An 18,641-nucleotide genomic window follows, 5' to 3' on the forward strand; every position below is an offset into this window, starting at 1 on the left:
AGATCATATCACAATGTAAAGGGACTAGTCCTTACTGAACCATTATCAAGTATCGGCTGCCATATTGTTACATTTTGGACTTCTATTGAAGGTATTGTATCAAAACTTTTCCATATGCATTACATTATTTAAATACTGTAACCACATCTCAAAAGGTATGCAGTTCCAATTTCAAATTTGCAATATGAGCCATTTGGCTAACAGAGTACAGAGAGAGACAGCCTTCCCATCCAGGTTATTTCCATCAACTGTAAAAAAAAAAAAAAAAAAAAAAAGACAGATCAGTGGATCTGGGGCTATAACTCGATCAAAAGCTTTTGATAAGTAATCAAATATGAGCTCCCAGTAATTTATAATTCTTAAATAGGAGTTACCTATAGGCACAGATCTAGGATCAGCTAAACCTTGTCATAAACAAAACTTTAACGAACGATCAGGGGCAAACATAAAACTGACCTTAGCTCTAGAGCTAACTACTCTTTATACATTTAAGGAATACTCTACTGTGGAAAAACACCATAAAAGAAAAAGCAGTAATCTCCACCCTAATCTTTCTCTCTTCCTTCCCATCCCTTGCTTTCATTTCTCCTTTCCTTTTTTCCAGTGATTTTGATGTGCTTTCGCCTCCCCTCCCCTCCACTCCACTACATTTCTCTCTCTAGCGCGCTTTCTCAGCCATCTCTTTTTCTCTATCGTTCTGTCATATCCGTAACCATTTACCGTAAATGGAGGTTTTACTTTCCACTATCTTACAAACACACAAACAATTTGCATGTAGAACAGCCTGTTGTGTTTTGCCTAAACGCTTCGTTGGTGATCATCTGTCTAACCACAATTGCCCCCTCCAAGCAGAGCACCGTGAACAGAATTGTCTCGTTGACTGCCTTCAGAAAGTATTCACAACCATTGACTGTTTCCACATTTTGTTGTGGGATAAAAATGTATTTAAATCGTCATTTTTTTGTCAACGTTCTACACCAAAATCTCTCTGTAATGTCAAAATGGAAGACAAATTCTAACATCGGTCAAAAAGAATATGAAACATAAAAACACTAATATATCTTGATTACATAACTATTCAACCCCCTGAGTCAATAAATGTTAGAATCACCTTTGGCAGCGATTACAGCTGTGAGTCGTTCTGGGTAAGTCTCTAAGAAGCTTTGCACACCTGGATTTTACAATATTTGCACATTATTCTTTAAAGAAATGATTTAAGCTCTGTCAAGTTGGTTGTTGATCATTTCTTTTTTAGCTGATTTAAGTAAAAACTGTAACTAGGCCACTCCAGAACATTCAAATTTTGTCTTGGTAAGCAACTCCAGTGTATGTATATTTGGCCATGTGTTTTAGGTTATTGTCCTGCTGAAAGGTGAATTTGGCTCCAAGTGTCTGTTGGAAAGCAGAATGAACCAGGCTTTCCTCTAGGGTTTTGACTGTGCTTAACTCTATTCCATACATTTTTATCTCCCCCCAAAAACTCCCTTGTCCTTGCCGATGACAAGCATACTCATAACATGATGCATTCACCACCATGCTTGAAAATATGAAAAGTGTGTACTCATGATGTGTGTGGGATTTTCCCCAACATAACGCTTTATATTGAGGACAAAAAGTTAATTTCTTTGCCACATTTCTTGCAGTATTACTTTAGTGCCTTGTTGCAAACAGGATGCATTTTGGAACATTTTATTATGTACAGGCTTCCTTCTTTTCACTCTGTTAATTAGGTTAGTACTTATAATCCAAAACTTTAATACAAATGACATAAGTAGAAAAAAGCTTTTGATAAGTAATCAAATATGAGCTCCCAGTAATTTATAATTCTTAAATAGGAGTTACCTATAGGCACAGATCTAGGATCAGCTAAACCTTGTCATAAACAAAACTTTAACGAACGATCAGGGGCAAACATAAAACTGACCTTAGCTCTAGAGCTAACTACTCTGTTATACATTTAAGGAATACTCTACTGTGGAAAAACACCATAAAAGAAAAAGCAGTAATCTCCACCCTAATCTTTCTCTTCTTCCTTCCATCCCTTGCTTTCATTTCTCCTTTCCTTTTTTCCAGTGATTTTGATGTGCTTTCGCCTCCCCTCCCCTCCACTCCACTACATTTCTCTCTCTAGCGCGCTTTCTTCAGCCATCTCTTTTTCTCTATCGTTCTGTCATATCCGTAACCATTTACCGTAAATGGAGGTTTTACTTTCCACTATCTTACAAACACACAAACAATTTGCATGTAGAACAGCCTGTTGTGTTTTGCCTAAACGCTTCGTTGGTGATCATCTGTCTAACCACAATTGCCCCCTCCAAGCAGAGCACCGTGAACAGAATTGTCTCGTTGACTGCCTTCAGAAAGTATTCACAACCATTGACTGTTTCCACATTTTGTTGTGGGATAAAAATGTATTTAAATCGTCATTTTTTTGTCAACGTTCTACACAAAATTCTCTGTAATGTCAAAATGGAAGACAAATTCTAACATCGGTCAAAAAGAATATGAAACATAAAACACTAATATATCTTGATTACATAACTATTCAACCCCCTGAGTCAATAAATGTTAGAATCACCTTTGGCAGCGATTACAGCTGTGAGTCGTTCTGGGTAAGTCTCTAAGAGCTTTGCACACCTGGATTTTACAATATTTGCACATTATTCTTTAAAGAAATGATTTAAGCTCTGTCAAGTTGGTTGTTGATCATTTCTTTTTTAGCTGATTTAAGTAAAAACTGTAACTAGGCCACTCCAGAACATTCAAATTTTGTCTTGGTAAGCAACTCCAGTGTATGTATATTTGGCCATGTGTTTTAGGTTATTGTCCTGCTGAAAGGTGAATTTGGCTCCAAGTGTCTGTTGGAAAGCAGAATGAACCAGGCTTTCCTCTAGGGTTTTGACTGTGCTTAACTCTATTCCATACATTTTTATCTCCCCCCAAAAACTCCCTTGTCCTTGCCGATGACAAGCATACTCATAACATGATGCATTCACCACCATGCTTGAAAATATGAAAAGTGGTACTCAGTGATGTGTGTGGGATTTTCCCCAACATAACGCTTTATATTGAGGACAAAAAGTTAATTTCTTTGCCACATTTCTTGCAGTATTACTTTAGTGCCTTGTTGCAAACAGGATGCATTTTTGGAACATTTTTATTATGTACAGGCTTCCTTCTTTTCACTCTGTTAATTAGGTTAGTACTTTATAATAGCTACAATGCTGTAGATCCATCCTCAGTTTTCTCCTATCAATGTTTTAAAGTCACCATTGGCCTCATGATGAAATCCRTGAGCGGTTTTCCTTCCTCTCCGCCAATTGTGTTAGGAAGGACTAGAGATCGACCGATTATGATTTTTCAAAACGCAGATACCGATTATTGGAGGACCAAAAAAAAGCCGATGCCGATTAAATCGGGCCGTTTTTTAAAAATGTATTTATTTATTTGTAATAATGACAATTACAACAATACTGAATGAACACTTTTATTTTAACTTAATATAATACATCAATAAAATCAATTTAGCCTCAAATAAATAATGAAACATGTTCAATTTGGTTTAAATAATGCAAAAACAAAGTGTTGGAGAAGAAAGTAAAAGCTGCCAATATGTGCCATGTAAAAAAGCTAACGTTTAAGTTTCTTGCTCAGAACATGAGAACATATGAAAGCTGTGGTTCCTTTTGACATGAGTCTTCAATATTCCTAGGTAAAGAAGTTTTAGGTTGTAGTTATTATAGGAATTATAGGACTATTTCTCTCTATACCATTTGTATTTCATATACCTTTGACTATTGGATGTTCTTATAGGCACTTAAGTAATGCCAGTGTAACAGTATAGCTTCCGTCCCTCTCCTCGAACCAGGAACACATCGACAATAGCCACCCTCGAAGCATTGTTACCCAACGCTCCACAAAAGCAACTACTTCAAGGTCTCAGAGCGAGTGACGTCACCGATTGAAACGCTATTAGCGCGCACCCCGTTAACTAGCTAGCCATTTCACATCGGTTACACCAGCCTAATCTCGGGAGTTGATAGACTTGAAGTCATAAACAGCTCAACGCTTGAAGCACAGCGAAGAGCTGCTGGCAAACGCACGAAAGTGRTGTTTGAATGAATGCTTACMAGGCTGCTGCTGCCTACCACCGCTCAGTCAGACTGCTCTATCAAATCATAGACTTAATTATAACATAATAACACACAGAAATACGAGCCTTAGGTCAATAATATGGTCAAATCTTTAAAACTATAATTTTGAAAACAAAACGTTTATCTTTCAGTGAAATACGGAACCGTTCCGTATTTTATCTAGCGGGTGGTATCCATAAGTCTAAATATTCCTGTTACATTGCACAACCTTCAATGTTATGTCACAATTACGTACAATTCTGGCAAATTAGTTCGCAACGAGCCAGGCGGCCCAAACTGTTACATATACCCTGAATCTGCGTACAATGAACGCAAGAGAAGTGACACAATTTCCCTAGTTGAAAGAAATTCATGTTAGCAGGCAATATTTACTAAATATGCAGGTTTAAAAATATATACTTGTGTATTGATTTTAAGAAAGGCGTTGATGTTAATGGTTAGGTACACATTGGTGCAACGACAGTGCTTTTTTCYTGAATGCGCTTGTTATATCACCCGTTTGGCGAAGAAGGCTATGATTCAATGATAAATTAACAGGCACCGCATCGATTATATACAACGCAGGACAAGCTAGATAAACGAGTAATATCATCAACCAGGTGTAGTTAACTAGTGATTATGTTAAGATGAATTGCTTTTTATAAGATACGTTTAATGCTAGCTAGCACCTTACGTTGGCTCCTTGCTGCACTCGCATAACAGGTAGTCAGCCTGCCACGCTGTCTCCTCGTGGAGTGCAATGTAATCGGCCATGATAGGTGTCCAAAAATGCCGAGTACCGATTGTTATGAAAACTTTAAATCGTCTCTAATTAATCGGCCATTTCGATTAATCGGTCGACCTCTAGGAAGGACGCCTGTATCTTTGTAGTGACTTGGTGTATTGATACACCATGCAAAGTGTAATTGATAAATTCACCATGTTGAAACACAGAGTGCATTCAATTTATGTGAGTTTAGCACATTTTTACACATGAACTTATTTAGGCTTGCCATAGCAAAGGGGCTGAATACTAATTGACACAAGACATTTCAGCTTTTCATTTTTAATTAATTTGTAAAAATGTCAAAAAACATAATTCCACTGACATTATGGGGTATTGTGTGTCGGCCAGTGACASAAAATCTCAATTTAATACATTTTAAATTAGGCTGTATCAACAAAATGTGGAGAAAGTAAAGCGGTGTGAATACTTTCTGAAGGCACTGTAAATGGTAATAACAGAGCAATGTTTTTGAAACAGCTGAAATGTATAAACATTCTCCTGAATTCCCTTTTATTTGAGATTGTTTTATTGAGGTTTTACCTGAAATTGCAGTAACAGCCTGTTACATTCTGAAATTGTAGCAGTAACTGTCATCTGGCGGCTGCACTGAGCCACGGAAAAAACTATGGAAGCCCATTCCCGCCGAAAATAAAATACATATAGATCATACATATAAGTTATGTTTTTTAATTTGAAGCATCTTGTGGCATCTTTTTTTTATGTCGATACTATCAAAACATTTTGACATATGTAAGTCAACAGTGAGATACGCAAGTCAAACTACATCAGTCAACATTTTGAGATAGTAGATCATACAAATACAATACGTTTTTTCATTTGTAACATTGTGCGGTGATTTCACAGGTCCCAGAGTGGTGGAGGGGAAATTGCTTTCCTGGTGCCAAGAGTTCCTGATCTGGTAGACTAACCTAACCTGGAAAAACTCTGGGTATGACATAGTAATAAATCAGCTGTAAAAAACAGTTATATATGGGCTATGATGGGACCAGATTTTTTCTAATCAGGTTATATGATAAAACAAAATAATAAACTCCTGGAAAAACTCCTGGCCATAAGGAGGATAAAATGCTGTCAGACAAATCATGAGGCGAATCAGTATAAACAACAATTTTTTTAKTGGGGCGGCAGGTAGCCTTGTGATTATAGCGTTGGACTAGTAACCGAAAGGTTGCAAGATCGAATCCCCGAGCTGACAAGGTAAAAATCTGTCGTTCTACCCCTGAACAAGGCAGTTAACCCACTGTCCCTAGGCAGTCATTGAAAATAAGAATTTGTACTTAACTGACTTGCCTAGTTAAATAAAATGTAAAAATGGGATGACAGGAAAATCATTAAGCGAAAGAGAAGGAGAGGGAAAGAGAGATGGAGAGGGAAAGGAGTCAAAGTGATAAAGAAAAAGAGCAAGAGGGAATGAGGAGAGGAAGACAGAGACCGTGAGAATGACAACAAGGGTAGGGAAAGAAATGACACAGAGAAGGAGATAGAAAATGACAGACAGAGAGAATGAAAAGAGAAAAAAAACAGGGAGGGAGAGACAGATACAGAGCACAAGTAAGGATAAAGAGAGTGGGTACAGGAAATCAAATGTTATTTTTCACATGCGCCGAATACTACAGGTGTAGTAGACCTTACCGTGAAATGCTTACTTTACAATCCCTTAACCAACAATGCAGTTAAGAAAATAGAGTTAAGAAAATATTTACTAAATAAACTAAAGAAAGAGAGCGTGAGAAAGAGAGGGATGATGAMGAGGGGGAACAGAGGAGTGGTGAGAAGCAGAATACTTATGTCAATCCCAATGCTTCACTTCACGTCTGAGTTTGACCTACGACCTTTCTCTCTCTTTTTTCCCCCTCTGGCTCAATCACTCCTTCCGTCTCCATTCATCTCTCCCTCTCTCATGTTAACACTGTGTTTCACTAAGTGGTGTGACTRGCTTAGACAAACAGTGGCAGGTTTCTCCCATTTCCTCCCTCCCTTCCTCTACATTTCTCACCCCTCTGTGAGACTAATGGCTTGATTCAGTGTGTGGTGTAAACTCTTTAACTTCTTATGGCTGGGGGCAGTATTGAGTAGCTTGGATGAATAAGGTGCCCAGAGTAAACTGCCTGCTACTCAGGCCCGGAAGCTAAGATATGCATATTATTAGATTATTATTATTATTATTATTAGATTTGGATAGAAAACACTCTGAAGTTTCTAAAACTGTTTGAATGATGTCTGTGAGTATAACAGAACTCATATGGCAGGCAAAAACCTGAGAAAGAAATCCAACCAGGAAGTGGGAAGTCTGAGGTTTGTAGGTTTGCCTTTTCAATATACAGTGTCTATGGGGTCATATTGCACTCCCTAAGGCTTCCACTAGATGTCAACAGTCTTTAGAACCTTGTTTGGTGCTTCTACTGTGAAGGATGAGGGAATGAGAGCTGATTGATCAGGGGTCTGGCAGAGTGCCACGAGCTCACTCAGGCGCGCCCCCGTGAGAGGTAGCTGCGTTCCTTCTCGTTTCTAAAGACAAAGGAATTCTCCGGTGGAAACATTATTGAAGATTTATGTTAAAAACATCCTAAAGATTCTATACATCGTTTGACATGTTTCTACGAACTGTAATGAAACTTTTTGACTTTGTCTGGCCTGCGCATCATGAATTTGGATTTTTGAACTAAACACGCAAACAAAAATACGGTTTTTGGACATAAATTATGGACTTTATCGAACAAAACAAACATTTATTGTGGAACTGGGATTCCTGGGAGTGCATTCTGATGAAGATCATCAAAGGTAAGTGAATATTTATAATGCTATTTCTGACTTCTGTTGACTCCACAACATGGCGGGTACCTGTATAGCTTGTTTTTGTGTCTGAGTGCCGTACTCAGATTATTGCATGGTGTGCTTTTTCCGTAAAGTTTTTATGAAATCTGACACAGCGGTTGCATTAAGGAGAAGTTTATCTAAAGTTCCATGTAAAACACTTGTATCTTTTATCAATGTTTATTATGAGTATTTCTGTAAATTGATGTGGCTCTCTACAAAATCAGCGGATGTTTTGGAGGCAAAACATTACTGAACATAAAGCGCCAATGTAAACTAAGAGTTTTGGATATAAATATTAACTTTATCGAACAAAACATACATGTATTGTGTAACATGAAGTCCTATGAGTGTCATCTGATGAAGATCATCAAAGGTTAGTGATTAATTTTATCTCTATTTCTGCTTTTTGTAACTCCTCTCTTTGGCTGGAAAAATGGCTGTGTTTTTCTGTGACTAGGTACTGACCTAACATATTCAGATGGTGTGCTTTCGTCGTAAAGCCTTTTTGAAATCGGACACTGTGGTGGGATTAACAACAAGTTTATCTTTAAAATGGTGTAAAATACTTGTATGTTTGATGAATTTTAATTATGAGATTTCTGTTGTTTGAATTTGGCGCCCTGCACTTTCACTGGCAAGTGCAATCCCATTAACGGGATCTCAGCCGTAAGAAGTTAACAAACTATTTTCTCCCTCCCTCCTTTCTAACTTATTCACTCATCATGTCATTCCCTCTGTCTCCCCCTTCATCTCTTTAATCATAAAGAACATTCAGAAGCCTATCTATCTATGATAGACATTTCACTTTCAGATCATTCACTAGAGCTGCATCCCAAATGCTACAATATTCCCATTACAGTGGATTACATTTGAACAAGGCCCATTTATGGAATATGGTAGTATTGCACGGTAGGGGTCTAAATGTTTAAACGAAAATGGGATTGTTAACGTTAAGAAAAATCARGCCCAAAAATGATGACGCAGATGCAGTAAGTAAACAGCATAGTGGGTTAATTTCCGCAACATCTAAAAGCAAGGCTCAACTTTTCTGCTGTTTTGGTGCCCTGGCTACCACGATGTGATCACTGGAAGCGAACCTGTGCACACGTGCAGATACTGTGTGAGTGCGAAGTGCTGCATCTCACTCATCTCAATATCCTAGCCTATTCATTGATAACAGGCCCTGATTTACTGAAGTTGCGAGACAATGCAAGCCAAGAAATTGCGAGATACAGCATTCCATTGTGAGATACAGCTTTTGATTGCCGATAGATAGGCCTAGTGCACGCTTCTGACTGTCTCCCTGATGGCCGACCTGCCTATACTATTCTACTCCCCTCTCTCAGCTTTAGGCTAACTTTTCGTGCCAGCTTACAGCTGAATATAACATCAATTCACTGTCCGAGTACTTTGTTTGTTATAATATGCAAACCATAACGCAAAATAAGCTGATTTTAAAGCTGATTGCCACCAAAACATTATTAATTCACTTAAAAATTGGTCTCTCTCTCACGTCTCTCCTAAAGATAATCTATTGCATCAGCGAACTGATTGTGTGTGAGAATAGGGCTCCAACAGGTCACCACCCTTATCTCATGATTGTCATTACTGGTTAATATTGCTGGGCGATTAACCAAAATGTTGGTTATTTTTCAGGGTTTTTTWAAATGTCAGACATCCGTTAAATTATTTMAATTCCATTTTGTTCGTACTCAATGCCCACATTGCGCAATGTCTCTAGAGCAGTGGAGGCTCCAAGGAGGAGGATGGGGAGGACCATCCTACTCAGGGAATTTCATAAAAATAGTGAAACATTTAAAAAAGTTATCATTTTTAGATAAAACTACAGTAACAGTCAAAAAATTGGACACACCTACTCATTCAAAGTTTTTCTTTATTTGTACTATTTTCTACATTTTAGAATAATAGTGAAGACATCAAAACTATGGAATAACACATATGGAATCATGTAGTAACCAAAATTTTATATTTTAMATTCTTCAAAGTAGCCACCCTTTGCCTTGATGACAGCTTTGCATTCTCTAAACCAGCTTCATGAGTAATGCTTTTCCAACAGTCTTGAAGGAGTTCCCACATATGCTGAGCACTTGTTGGCTGCTTTTACTTCACTCTGCAGTCTAACTCATCCCAATCCTTCTCAATTGGGTTGAGGTTGGGTGATTTTGAGGTCCATCACTCTCCTTCTTGGTCAAAAAGCACTTGCACAGCCTAGAGGTGTGTTTTGGGTCATTGTCCTGTTGAAAAACAAATGATAGTCCCACTAAACACAAACCAGATGGGATGGCGTATCACTGCAGAATGCTGTGGTAGCCATGCTGGTTACGTGTGCCTTGAATTCTAAATAAATCACTGACAGTCTCACGAGCAAAGCACCCCCACACCATCACACCTCCTCCATGCGTCACGGTGGGAACCACACATGCAGAGATCATCCGTTCACCTACTCTGCGTCTCACAAAGACACCGTGGTTGGAACCAAAAATCTTAAAATTTGGACTCATCAGAGCAAAGGACAGATTTCCACTGTAACACTTGCTCGTGTTTCTTGGCCCAAGCAAGTCTCTTTTTCTTATTGGTGTCCTTTAGTGGTTTCTTTGCAGAAATTTGACCATGAAGACCAGATTCACGCAGTCTCCTCTGAACAGTTGATGTTGAGACGTGTCTGTTACTTGAACTCTGTGAAGCATTTATTTGGSCTGCAATCTGAGGTGCAGTTAACTCTAATGAACTTGGCCTCTGCAGCAGAGGTAACTCTGGGTCGACCWTTCCTGTGGCGGTCCTCATGAGATCCAGTTTCATCATAGCGCTTGATGTTTTTTGAGACTGCACTTTAAGACACTTTCAAAGTTCTTGAAATGTTCCAGATGACTGACCATGTCTTAAAGTAATGATGGACTGACATTTCTATTTGCTTATTTTGAGCTGTTCTTCCCATAATATGGACTAATATGGTATTTTACCAAATAGGGGTTGTGTACAGAAGATAGATGTATTGTGAAAAGATAGGGCTGATTGGCTCAAACGCATTAAGGAAAGAAATTCCACAAATTAACTTTTAACAAGGCACACCTGTTAATTGAAATGCATACCTCATGAAGCTGGTTGAGAGAATGCCAAAAMGGTGCAAAGCCATCATCAAGGCAAAGGGTGGCTACTTTGAAGAATCTAAAATATAAACATTTTTGGTTACTACATGATTCCATATGTGTTATTTCATAGTTTTGATGTCTTCACTATTATTTTACAATGTAGAAAATAGTCAAAAGAAAGAAAAATCCTGGGATTTGACTGGTACTGTAAATTAAAAATCTTGCATATCTTAATTTATTTCCACAATTAACTAATATGTGTAACAATGTAAGCAGTTCATACAAAGGATTGTTACCTATAACCAGGATTGGCATTACAACAATTACATTTTTGGCAAGCGATTATTATTTTGGCAAGCAATTCTTGTGATTTCTCCTATATTGTCCCTAACATCATTACCCCATAGCAACAGATGTGGGATTCATACACACTCCCCACCCTTCCCCCACAAACAACCACAAGCTCAGATGTTCAACAGTTGTTTCCGAGCCCAACTCAAGAGAAGAATTGATGTGCGAATGCATATACAGTTGTAGATGTTTGAGAAGGCATGCAAAATTGAGCAAGAATGGGGAGATTTGATTAACCAATGTCAAGTCCTAGCTGATGAAGCTCAGATACAACCCCTTCCCCTGAAACACACACATGCTGGTCTCCCGCTGTGACCATTTTCCCAAGCATCTCTGTGCAGTCAGACCATCTGATCATTTTGTGCCACCAGGGCCACAATAATTTGCCCCCTCTCTGATTGTCAGAGTGTGACCGACTCCCCATGGGTTACTGCAGCTAGTTTTGCCAGCACTGCCACTACCTAGGTGGGGGCACAGCACTGGAATTCCAACCGTCTATATACAAGGTCGTCAAGGTTCTCATTAGCAGCATTGAGAAATTCCTTGTATATTATGCTCAACCATTTGGGGGCTTTGACTTTGTTGGACCAACCCTGCCAGACAGGCTCAGACTCTTGAGGGGGCAGTACTGCTTTTATCTTTCTGTCTTGGCTGRGTGTAGCCTCACCAGGATCTTGACCTGACTGTGGTTCGGCGTCGCAAGCAACTTCATTGGGCTAATGCTCACCTCCGATGGCCACTGGCATGCTGGCGAAGTGTGTTCTTCACAGATGAATCCCGGTTTCAACTGTACCGGCCAGATGGCAGAGTTTGGCGTTGTGTGGYTGAGCAGTTTGCTGATGACAACATTGGTGGCAGTGGGGTTATGGTATGGGCAGGCATAAGCTACGGAAAACAGACTCAATTACATTTTTCCGATGTCAATTTGAATGCACAGAGATACCGTGACGAGATCCTGAGGCCCATTGTTGTGCCATTAATCTGACGCCATCACCTCATGTTTCAGCATGATAATGCACGGCCCCATGTTGCAATGATCTGTATACAATTCCAGGATTTTGAAAATGTCCCAGTTTTTACATGGCCTGCATACTCACTAGACATGTCACCCATTCAGCATGTTRGGGATGCTCTGGATTGACGTGTACAACAGCGCGTTCCAGTTCCTGCCAKTATCCATCAACTTCGCACAGACGTTGAAGAGGAGTGGAACAACATTCCACAGGCCTGATCAACTCTATGCGAAGGCGATGTGTCGGGCCGCATGAGGCAAATGGTGGTCACACTAGATACTGACTGGTTTTCTGATTCATGCCACAATTTCTTTTAAGGTATCTGTGACCAACATATGCATATCTATATTCCCAGTCATGTGAAATCCATAGATTAGGGACTAATTTATTTATTTTAATTGACTGGTTTCAAAGATTCAGTAAAATCTTTGAAATGGCTGCATTTATATGTTTTTTTCAATGTAGTTAGATTGGTAAAAACAAAGTCAAATTGGCTGTATGATTGCATAATTGATTCATTAATGCACACATAGCTGTCTCTGAAAAATGTTGACATAAAACATTTCAAATGTAATAATATTGAACTCAAAAGATGACCAAGGATTGAACAGAGCAGTAGCTGAGTTTATCTGTCTGGATCAAGTGCCATTCTGTGACTTGGCTAATATGCCTTATTTTTTTGCTATGGTATCGTGATGGTATCGAGTATCGTGACGGTAAGGTTTGGTTTCGAAGTAACAATTCTGGTATCGTAACAATAGAATATGGTACCATCACGTTCGCATTCTAGGGAGGTTCTTGAGTCCGGAGTACACTATACTGTACTGTTCAGGATCTGTGTGTCTGTGTCTGTGTCTGTGTCTGTGTCTGTGTCTGTGTCTGTGTCTGTGTCTGTGTGTGTGTCTGTGTGTGTGTGTGAGACAGAGAGAGACAAGGGTTCAGGGTTGAACTCACAGAGTTATTTGGTGCAACAGTATGTAGAGGTTCTCTCTCTCTCTGTTACACAGAATCATTTTTACTGAATTCAACTGTGATTTATCTAAATTGAGGAGCAGAATGGATAGGATTGAGGAAGAGGGGAAGGAGGGAGAGATGGAAGAAGGGTGGGAGGGAAGGAGGGAGAGAGAGGAGGGAAAGAGAGGGAAGGGGGTGTAGGAAGGGTGGGAGGGATGGGGGAAAGAGGGAGGGAGGAAGGGGGATGGAGGAGAAGGTAGGGAGGGCTGGGAAAGTAGTTTTGGCTCCAGAGAGCACAACAAGCTGAGACAGGAAGTAATTCAGAGTGAAACACACACCACACACACATTGACTCACTGTAGGTGGAGAAATGTGCTGCATGTCTTTCTACAGTGTGTGTGTGTGTGCGTGTGGGGGGGCCTAGTATTAACTTGAGACTAGATTCTCGGCTCTTTCCCATTTTCTCAAATCAGATGTCCTTATTTGGGGTCTGAACAACGTGAAATGTTGCTCTCTCACATTCCCTCTCTTTCCTCTCCCACACTCCTCCTCTTTCTCTGACACTTTTTTCTCTCTTTCCTTCTCCTACAAGTTAGTCTCCTCATATCAGTTCTGTTTCTCTCTGCAGAGGGAGAGCGAATGAGGAAGGGATATAGGAGGCGAAAGAGGGAGCGGAGAGAGAGAGATMTGCACATTGTTTGTCCCTTGCAGTTCGCAAAGTTAATCACAGGCCTAACAACTTCCTGGGAATTCCCTCAGAGAAAGGAGGAAGAGAGAAAGAGGAAAAGAGAGGAGAGAGAGAGAGGAAGAGAGTGAAATAGATAAATTAAAGAGAGCGAGAGGAGAGAAAGCAAGAAAGATCGATGAAGTGAGACTGAGGAGGAAGAAAGAAACAGAGAGAGAAGAAAAAGAGTGGGAGAGTGAGAGAAGGAATGTAAATGCCATCCAACACCGCTATACCAGGTGSTGTCAGAGGAAGGCCCTAAGAATTGCCAAAGACTCCAGCCAGCCTAGTCATAGACTGTTCTCTACAGCAAGTGGTACCGGTGCGCCAAGTCTAGTTCCAAAAGGCTTCTTAACAGCTTCTAACCCCAAGCCATAAGACTGATGAACAAACAATGAAATYGCCACACGGACTATTTAAATTGACCTCCCCCCTTTGTTTTTACTCTGCTGTTACTCACTGTTTATTATCTATGCATAGTCATTTTACCCCTACCTACATGTACAAATTAACTTGACTAACCTGTACCGGTACCCCCTGTATATAGCCTCGTTGTTATTTTATTGTGTTACTTTTTGRTTTATTTTTTACTTTAGTTTATTTAGTAAYTATTTTCTTAACTCTATTTCTTGAACTGCATTGTTGGTTAAGGGCTTGTAAAGTAAGCATTTCACGGTAAGGTCTACTATACCTGTAGTATTCGGCGCATGTGACAAATACATTTTTATTTTATTTGTAGTCTATTACTTCTTTCTGTCTGTTTGCAATATTTTTTCCTATTGACACCATTAAAGCAGTAAAATGCTTCAGGCGCCCTCTAAAATACTGACAATGAAACGTAATATATCTCTCTCACACACACAGTCCACGGTTGCCAGGCAAGGAGTGGTGAAAATACATGGAAGAGAGAGTAGGGCCAATCCAGATCTTTGAATTTCCCGTAAAACATATTTGGGTTGTCTTGCTTTATTAAAATACCAAAAATATTGTTTCCAGATTAACAACCGTCTACCTGAAACAGGAAATACTACAATAGTCCTAAAATGTCTTAAATAGAGTTAGTGACATACAAATGTGGGTGTTTCAGCCTAGGCTACATGGTTTGAAGAGTAGGCCTATGGAATGTTCATTCACAAACTTAATTCACAAATTATAATTCACCATGTGTCATTCCATTGACTCCCACTGTCTATCGAAATCCCTTGGTGAAAGCAGTGACAAAATGGTGCTAGAACAGAACAGAGAGAGAGAGTAGGCCAAAAGCGGGAAAGAAAAAGGGCTTTGGTGGATAGTCGGGTTGTCTAAAAAAAACCTGAGTGGTGGAAAAACTTGCTTGACAAGAATTCAAAGGAGAGCAGAGCTAGGCCGGTCTATTGCAGGATAGGTATATGTATGCAGGACAGTCCAATGTGTACATCCCAAATGGCAACCTATTCCCTATATAGTGCACTACTTTTGACCAGAGCCAATGGGGATAGGTCAAAAGTATAGGGCAGGGGTCCACAACTTGCGGTCTGTGGGTGATTTTATTTGGCCCCTCGAGATATGTGTGACCATATATAAATGTAAGCAAGGTTTGAAATGATTGTTTTAGGCAAATATTATATCTGTCTGGGCGGTCTACAAATTACTTGTAATTATGTTCCAGTCTCCTGACCCCCGCTCAACAACAAAAAATTGTCCTGCAGCTAAATCTAGTTGATCCCTGGTATAAGGAATAGGGTGACATGTAGCCTAGCCTATCCCAGTCCTGTAGGGACATACCTACCTACAGCCTCTGGACTGCAGTGTCTAGAATAGTAAACTCTAAAGTCCACAAAGTAAGGATTTATCAATAAAATCAACTATGCTACTATTATTTTATAATGAATGCAACTTGAACACTTGTGGTGGGGGGAAAACGTGAAGAAATGTAGGCTATAACTCTCTCTCTCTCACTCACTCACAAACAAACAAACACGTTTAGAGCCACTAGGATATATAACTACTAACCTCATCCCATTTGATAAACTTGCTCCCCCGTTTTAGTATGTCGTGAACCGACACCGGTTTGAGCTGCAGAGCGTGGACTCCTGGCTTCGCCCCGGCCATAGCTCCGGGTCAAAGCCGTGTGGCAACGCCTAAACTCCGGCTGCGGTGACCTGCCCTCGTCGGTGCCCCTTGGTCCTTGGGGCTAAATCCTTTTCCGGGGTGAGCTGTGACTTGCAACGCTGGAAGTTGCTGTATGAATTAGAAAATACGATAACTTGATTCCTAATAGCCTACGTTTGCGTATTCAACTATCCTAAAATAGTTTTAAACGTCACAAGTTGAGAAGAGTCGAGTAGCTACGTTTAATATAGGTCATTATATAGTTTGTTCATGTCTCGTTTAATCGCGTTGTATGGCTGGATAGATCCTTTCCTTAATTTCTTCCTTCCTTCCATCCGCCTATTATTGTATCCCTCTCTTGCTTTCCTCGAACTTTCTCTTGTTCACACTCGTTCCCCCCGGATTCTTATCTTCTCTTTCTTCCTTCATGTTTTCTATAAAGGGGGAGAGCAGAGGACAGACAGAGCGAGAGGAGGAAGGAGGGAGTGAGTGTGAGTGAGATAGAGAGATAGATAGATAGATAGATAGGGAAAAACGGACGGGGAGTGCTCTTCTCTCTCTCTCTCTCTCTCTCTCCCTCTCTCCCTCCTCCCTCTCTCCCTCTCTCCCTCTCTCCCTCTCTCTCCTTCTCTATCTTTTCTCCATTTCAGTCAGACATTCGACGCGAGGCATGTTCTGTGCGTTGGAGACTAGAAGTGTGACAAGAATGTTGGAGTTTGTAACGCTCTCAAACTGCCAGCTAACCCACATTTTTGTTGTTGGGCAAAGTTATTTTCTCATGCATGCAGCCTCCTACAACACCTTTAAAGAATGTCAGCTATGTGCTGTAGTAGGTAGGTTCAGCTATACAGAACAGAGAAGTGTGTGTGTGTGTGTGTGTGTGTGTGTGCGCGCTTCTGAAACCTCACACACTTCAGTCAAACAGCAAAAGAAAATCTGAAAACAATTCATAGAAATAAAAAGACGTGCATAGCTTCCTTTGTTAAATTATCCTGTTTGGTTTAGTTTTAAAGGGTTACAGCTTGACTTGTAATGTGTGTTTGTTGGCATTTTGTACGATCTGGTATAAAAGGGAAAATCCACTCAAAACTATATTTTGGTATTTTTTTGAATTAGTCCGCTTACAGCTTGACTTGAATTAGTCCGCTTACAGCTTACTTGCTAATGGACTGTGTTTGTTGTGTGTGTGTTGGCATTTGTACGATCTGGTATAAAAGGGAAAATCCACTCAAAAACTATATTTTGGTATTTTTTGAATTAGTCCGCTGTCCCAAAAATATACAGTCCCAAAAATATTTTCCATTTCAGCAGTCAGGTCTTCAAGATATTGGACCTTATTGGATATTGTCACTGGCCACATCATCATGTTGATTTATTTTGCTGATGAGTTTCCCCTTAAAGGGACATTTCACCTGTCACGACTTCCGCCAAAGTTGGTTCCTCTCCTTGTTCGGGTGGCGTTCGGCGTTGCCGGTCTTCTAGCCATCATCGATCCACTTTTCATTTTCCATTTGTTTTGTCTTATCTTCCCACACASCTGGTTTCAATTCCATTATTACATATTGTGTATTTCACCCTCTGTTCCCCCCATGTCCTTGTCCGGAATTGCTTATTGTAAGTGCTTGTGCACGTATTTCTGGTGTGCGACGGGTTTTGTACCCATTGTATTGATTGTTCTGTTTACAATGATTTTATTTATTAAACTGCGCCGTTGTAACACAGTTTTGCTCTCCTGCGCCTGACTTCTCTGCCGCCAGTACGCACCCCTTACATCACCCTGGCTCTGCCACAGCATAATATCATTACTACATTGATCACAAATATAAACGCAATGTGCAACAATTTCAAAGATTTTACTYAGTTAGTTCATATAAGGAAATCAGTAAATTGAAATAAATTCATTAAGCCCTAATCTATGGATTTCACATGACTGGGAATACAGATTTTTTAAATATTTWAATTTTATTTAACCAGGTAGGCTAGTTGAGAACAAGTTCTCATTTGCAACTGCGACCTGGTGTCACGTTCCTGACCTGTTTTCTGTTAGTTTTGTATGTGTTAGTTGGTCAGGACGTGAGTTTGGGTGGGCAGTCTATGTTTTCTGTTTCTATGTTGGTTTTGGGTACCTGATATGGCTCTCAATTAGAGGCAGGTGGTTTTCATCTCCTCTGATTGAGAATCATATTAAGGTAGGTGTTTTCACTTTGTTTGTCGTGGGTGGTTGTCTCCTGTGTCTGTGTTTGTTTGCACCATACGGGACTGTTTCGTTCGTTCGTCGTTTTGTGTAGTCATTTTCCTGTTCGTGAGTTCTTCGTGTTATGTAAGTTCTTATGTTCAGGTTCGTCTACTCCGTTTGTTGTTTTGTTTAGTTTCAAGTGAAGTTCGTGTTTTCGTCTTTACTTAAATAAATCATGTCATATCAAGACGCTGCATTTTGGTTTAATCCCTGCTCCTCCTCTTCGGATGAAGAGGAGGAGGAACGCCGTTACACCTGGCCAAGATAAAGCAAAGCAGTTCGACTCATACAACAACACAGAGTTACACATGGAATAAACAAACATAGTCAATAATACAGTAGGAAAAAAAGTCTATATACAGTATGTGCAAATGAGGTAGGATAAGGGAAGTAATTACAATATA

The 18,641-nt window shown here is 39.8% G+C and overlaps 1 protein-coding gene across 1 annotated transcript in view; it reads right to left on the reverse strand.

Annotated features, from left to right (window-relative positions):
• LOC111951782 (1-phosphatidylinositol 4,5-bisphosphate phosphodiesterase beta-3-like) overlaps window positions 1–16,487 on the reverse strand; it is a 120,370-nt gene extending 103,883 nt beyond the window's left edge. The window contains 1 exon segment of the mRNA XM_070434971.1: window positions 15,903–16,487. Coding sequence (XP_070291072.1) covers window positions 15,903–16,001 — 99 coding nt within the window. The 5' untranslated portion in view covers window positions 16,002–16,487.
• Between the last annotated feature and the right edge of the window lie 2,154 nt (window positions 16,488–18,641).

This window comes from Salvelinus sp. IW2-2015, linkage group LG3, assembly GCF_002910315.2.
Source record: "Salvelinus sp. IW2-2015 linkage group LG3, ASM291031v2, whole genome shotgun sequence".
Taxonomy (NCBI): Eukaryota; Metazoa; Chordata; class Actinopteri; order Salmoniformes; family Salmonidae; genus Salvelinus; species Salvelinus sp. IW2-2015.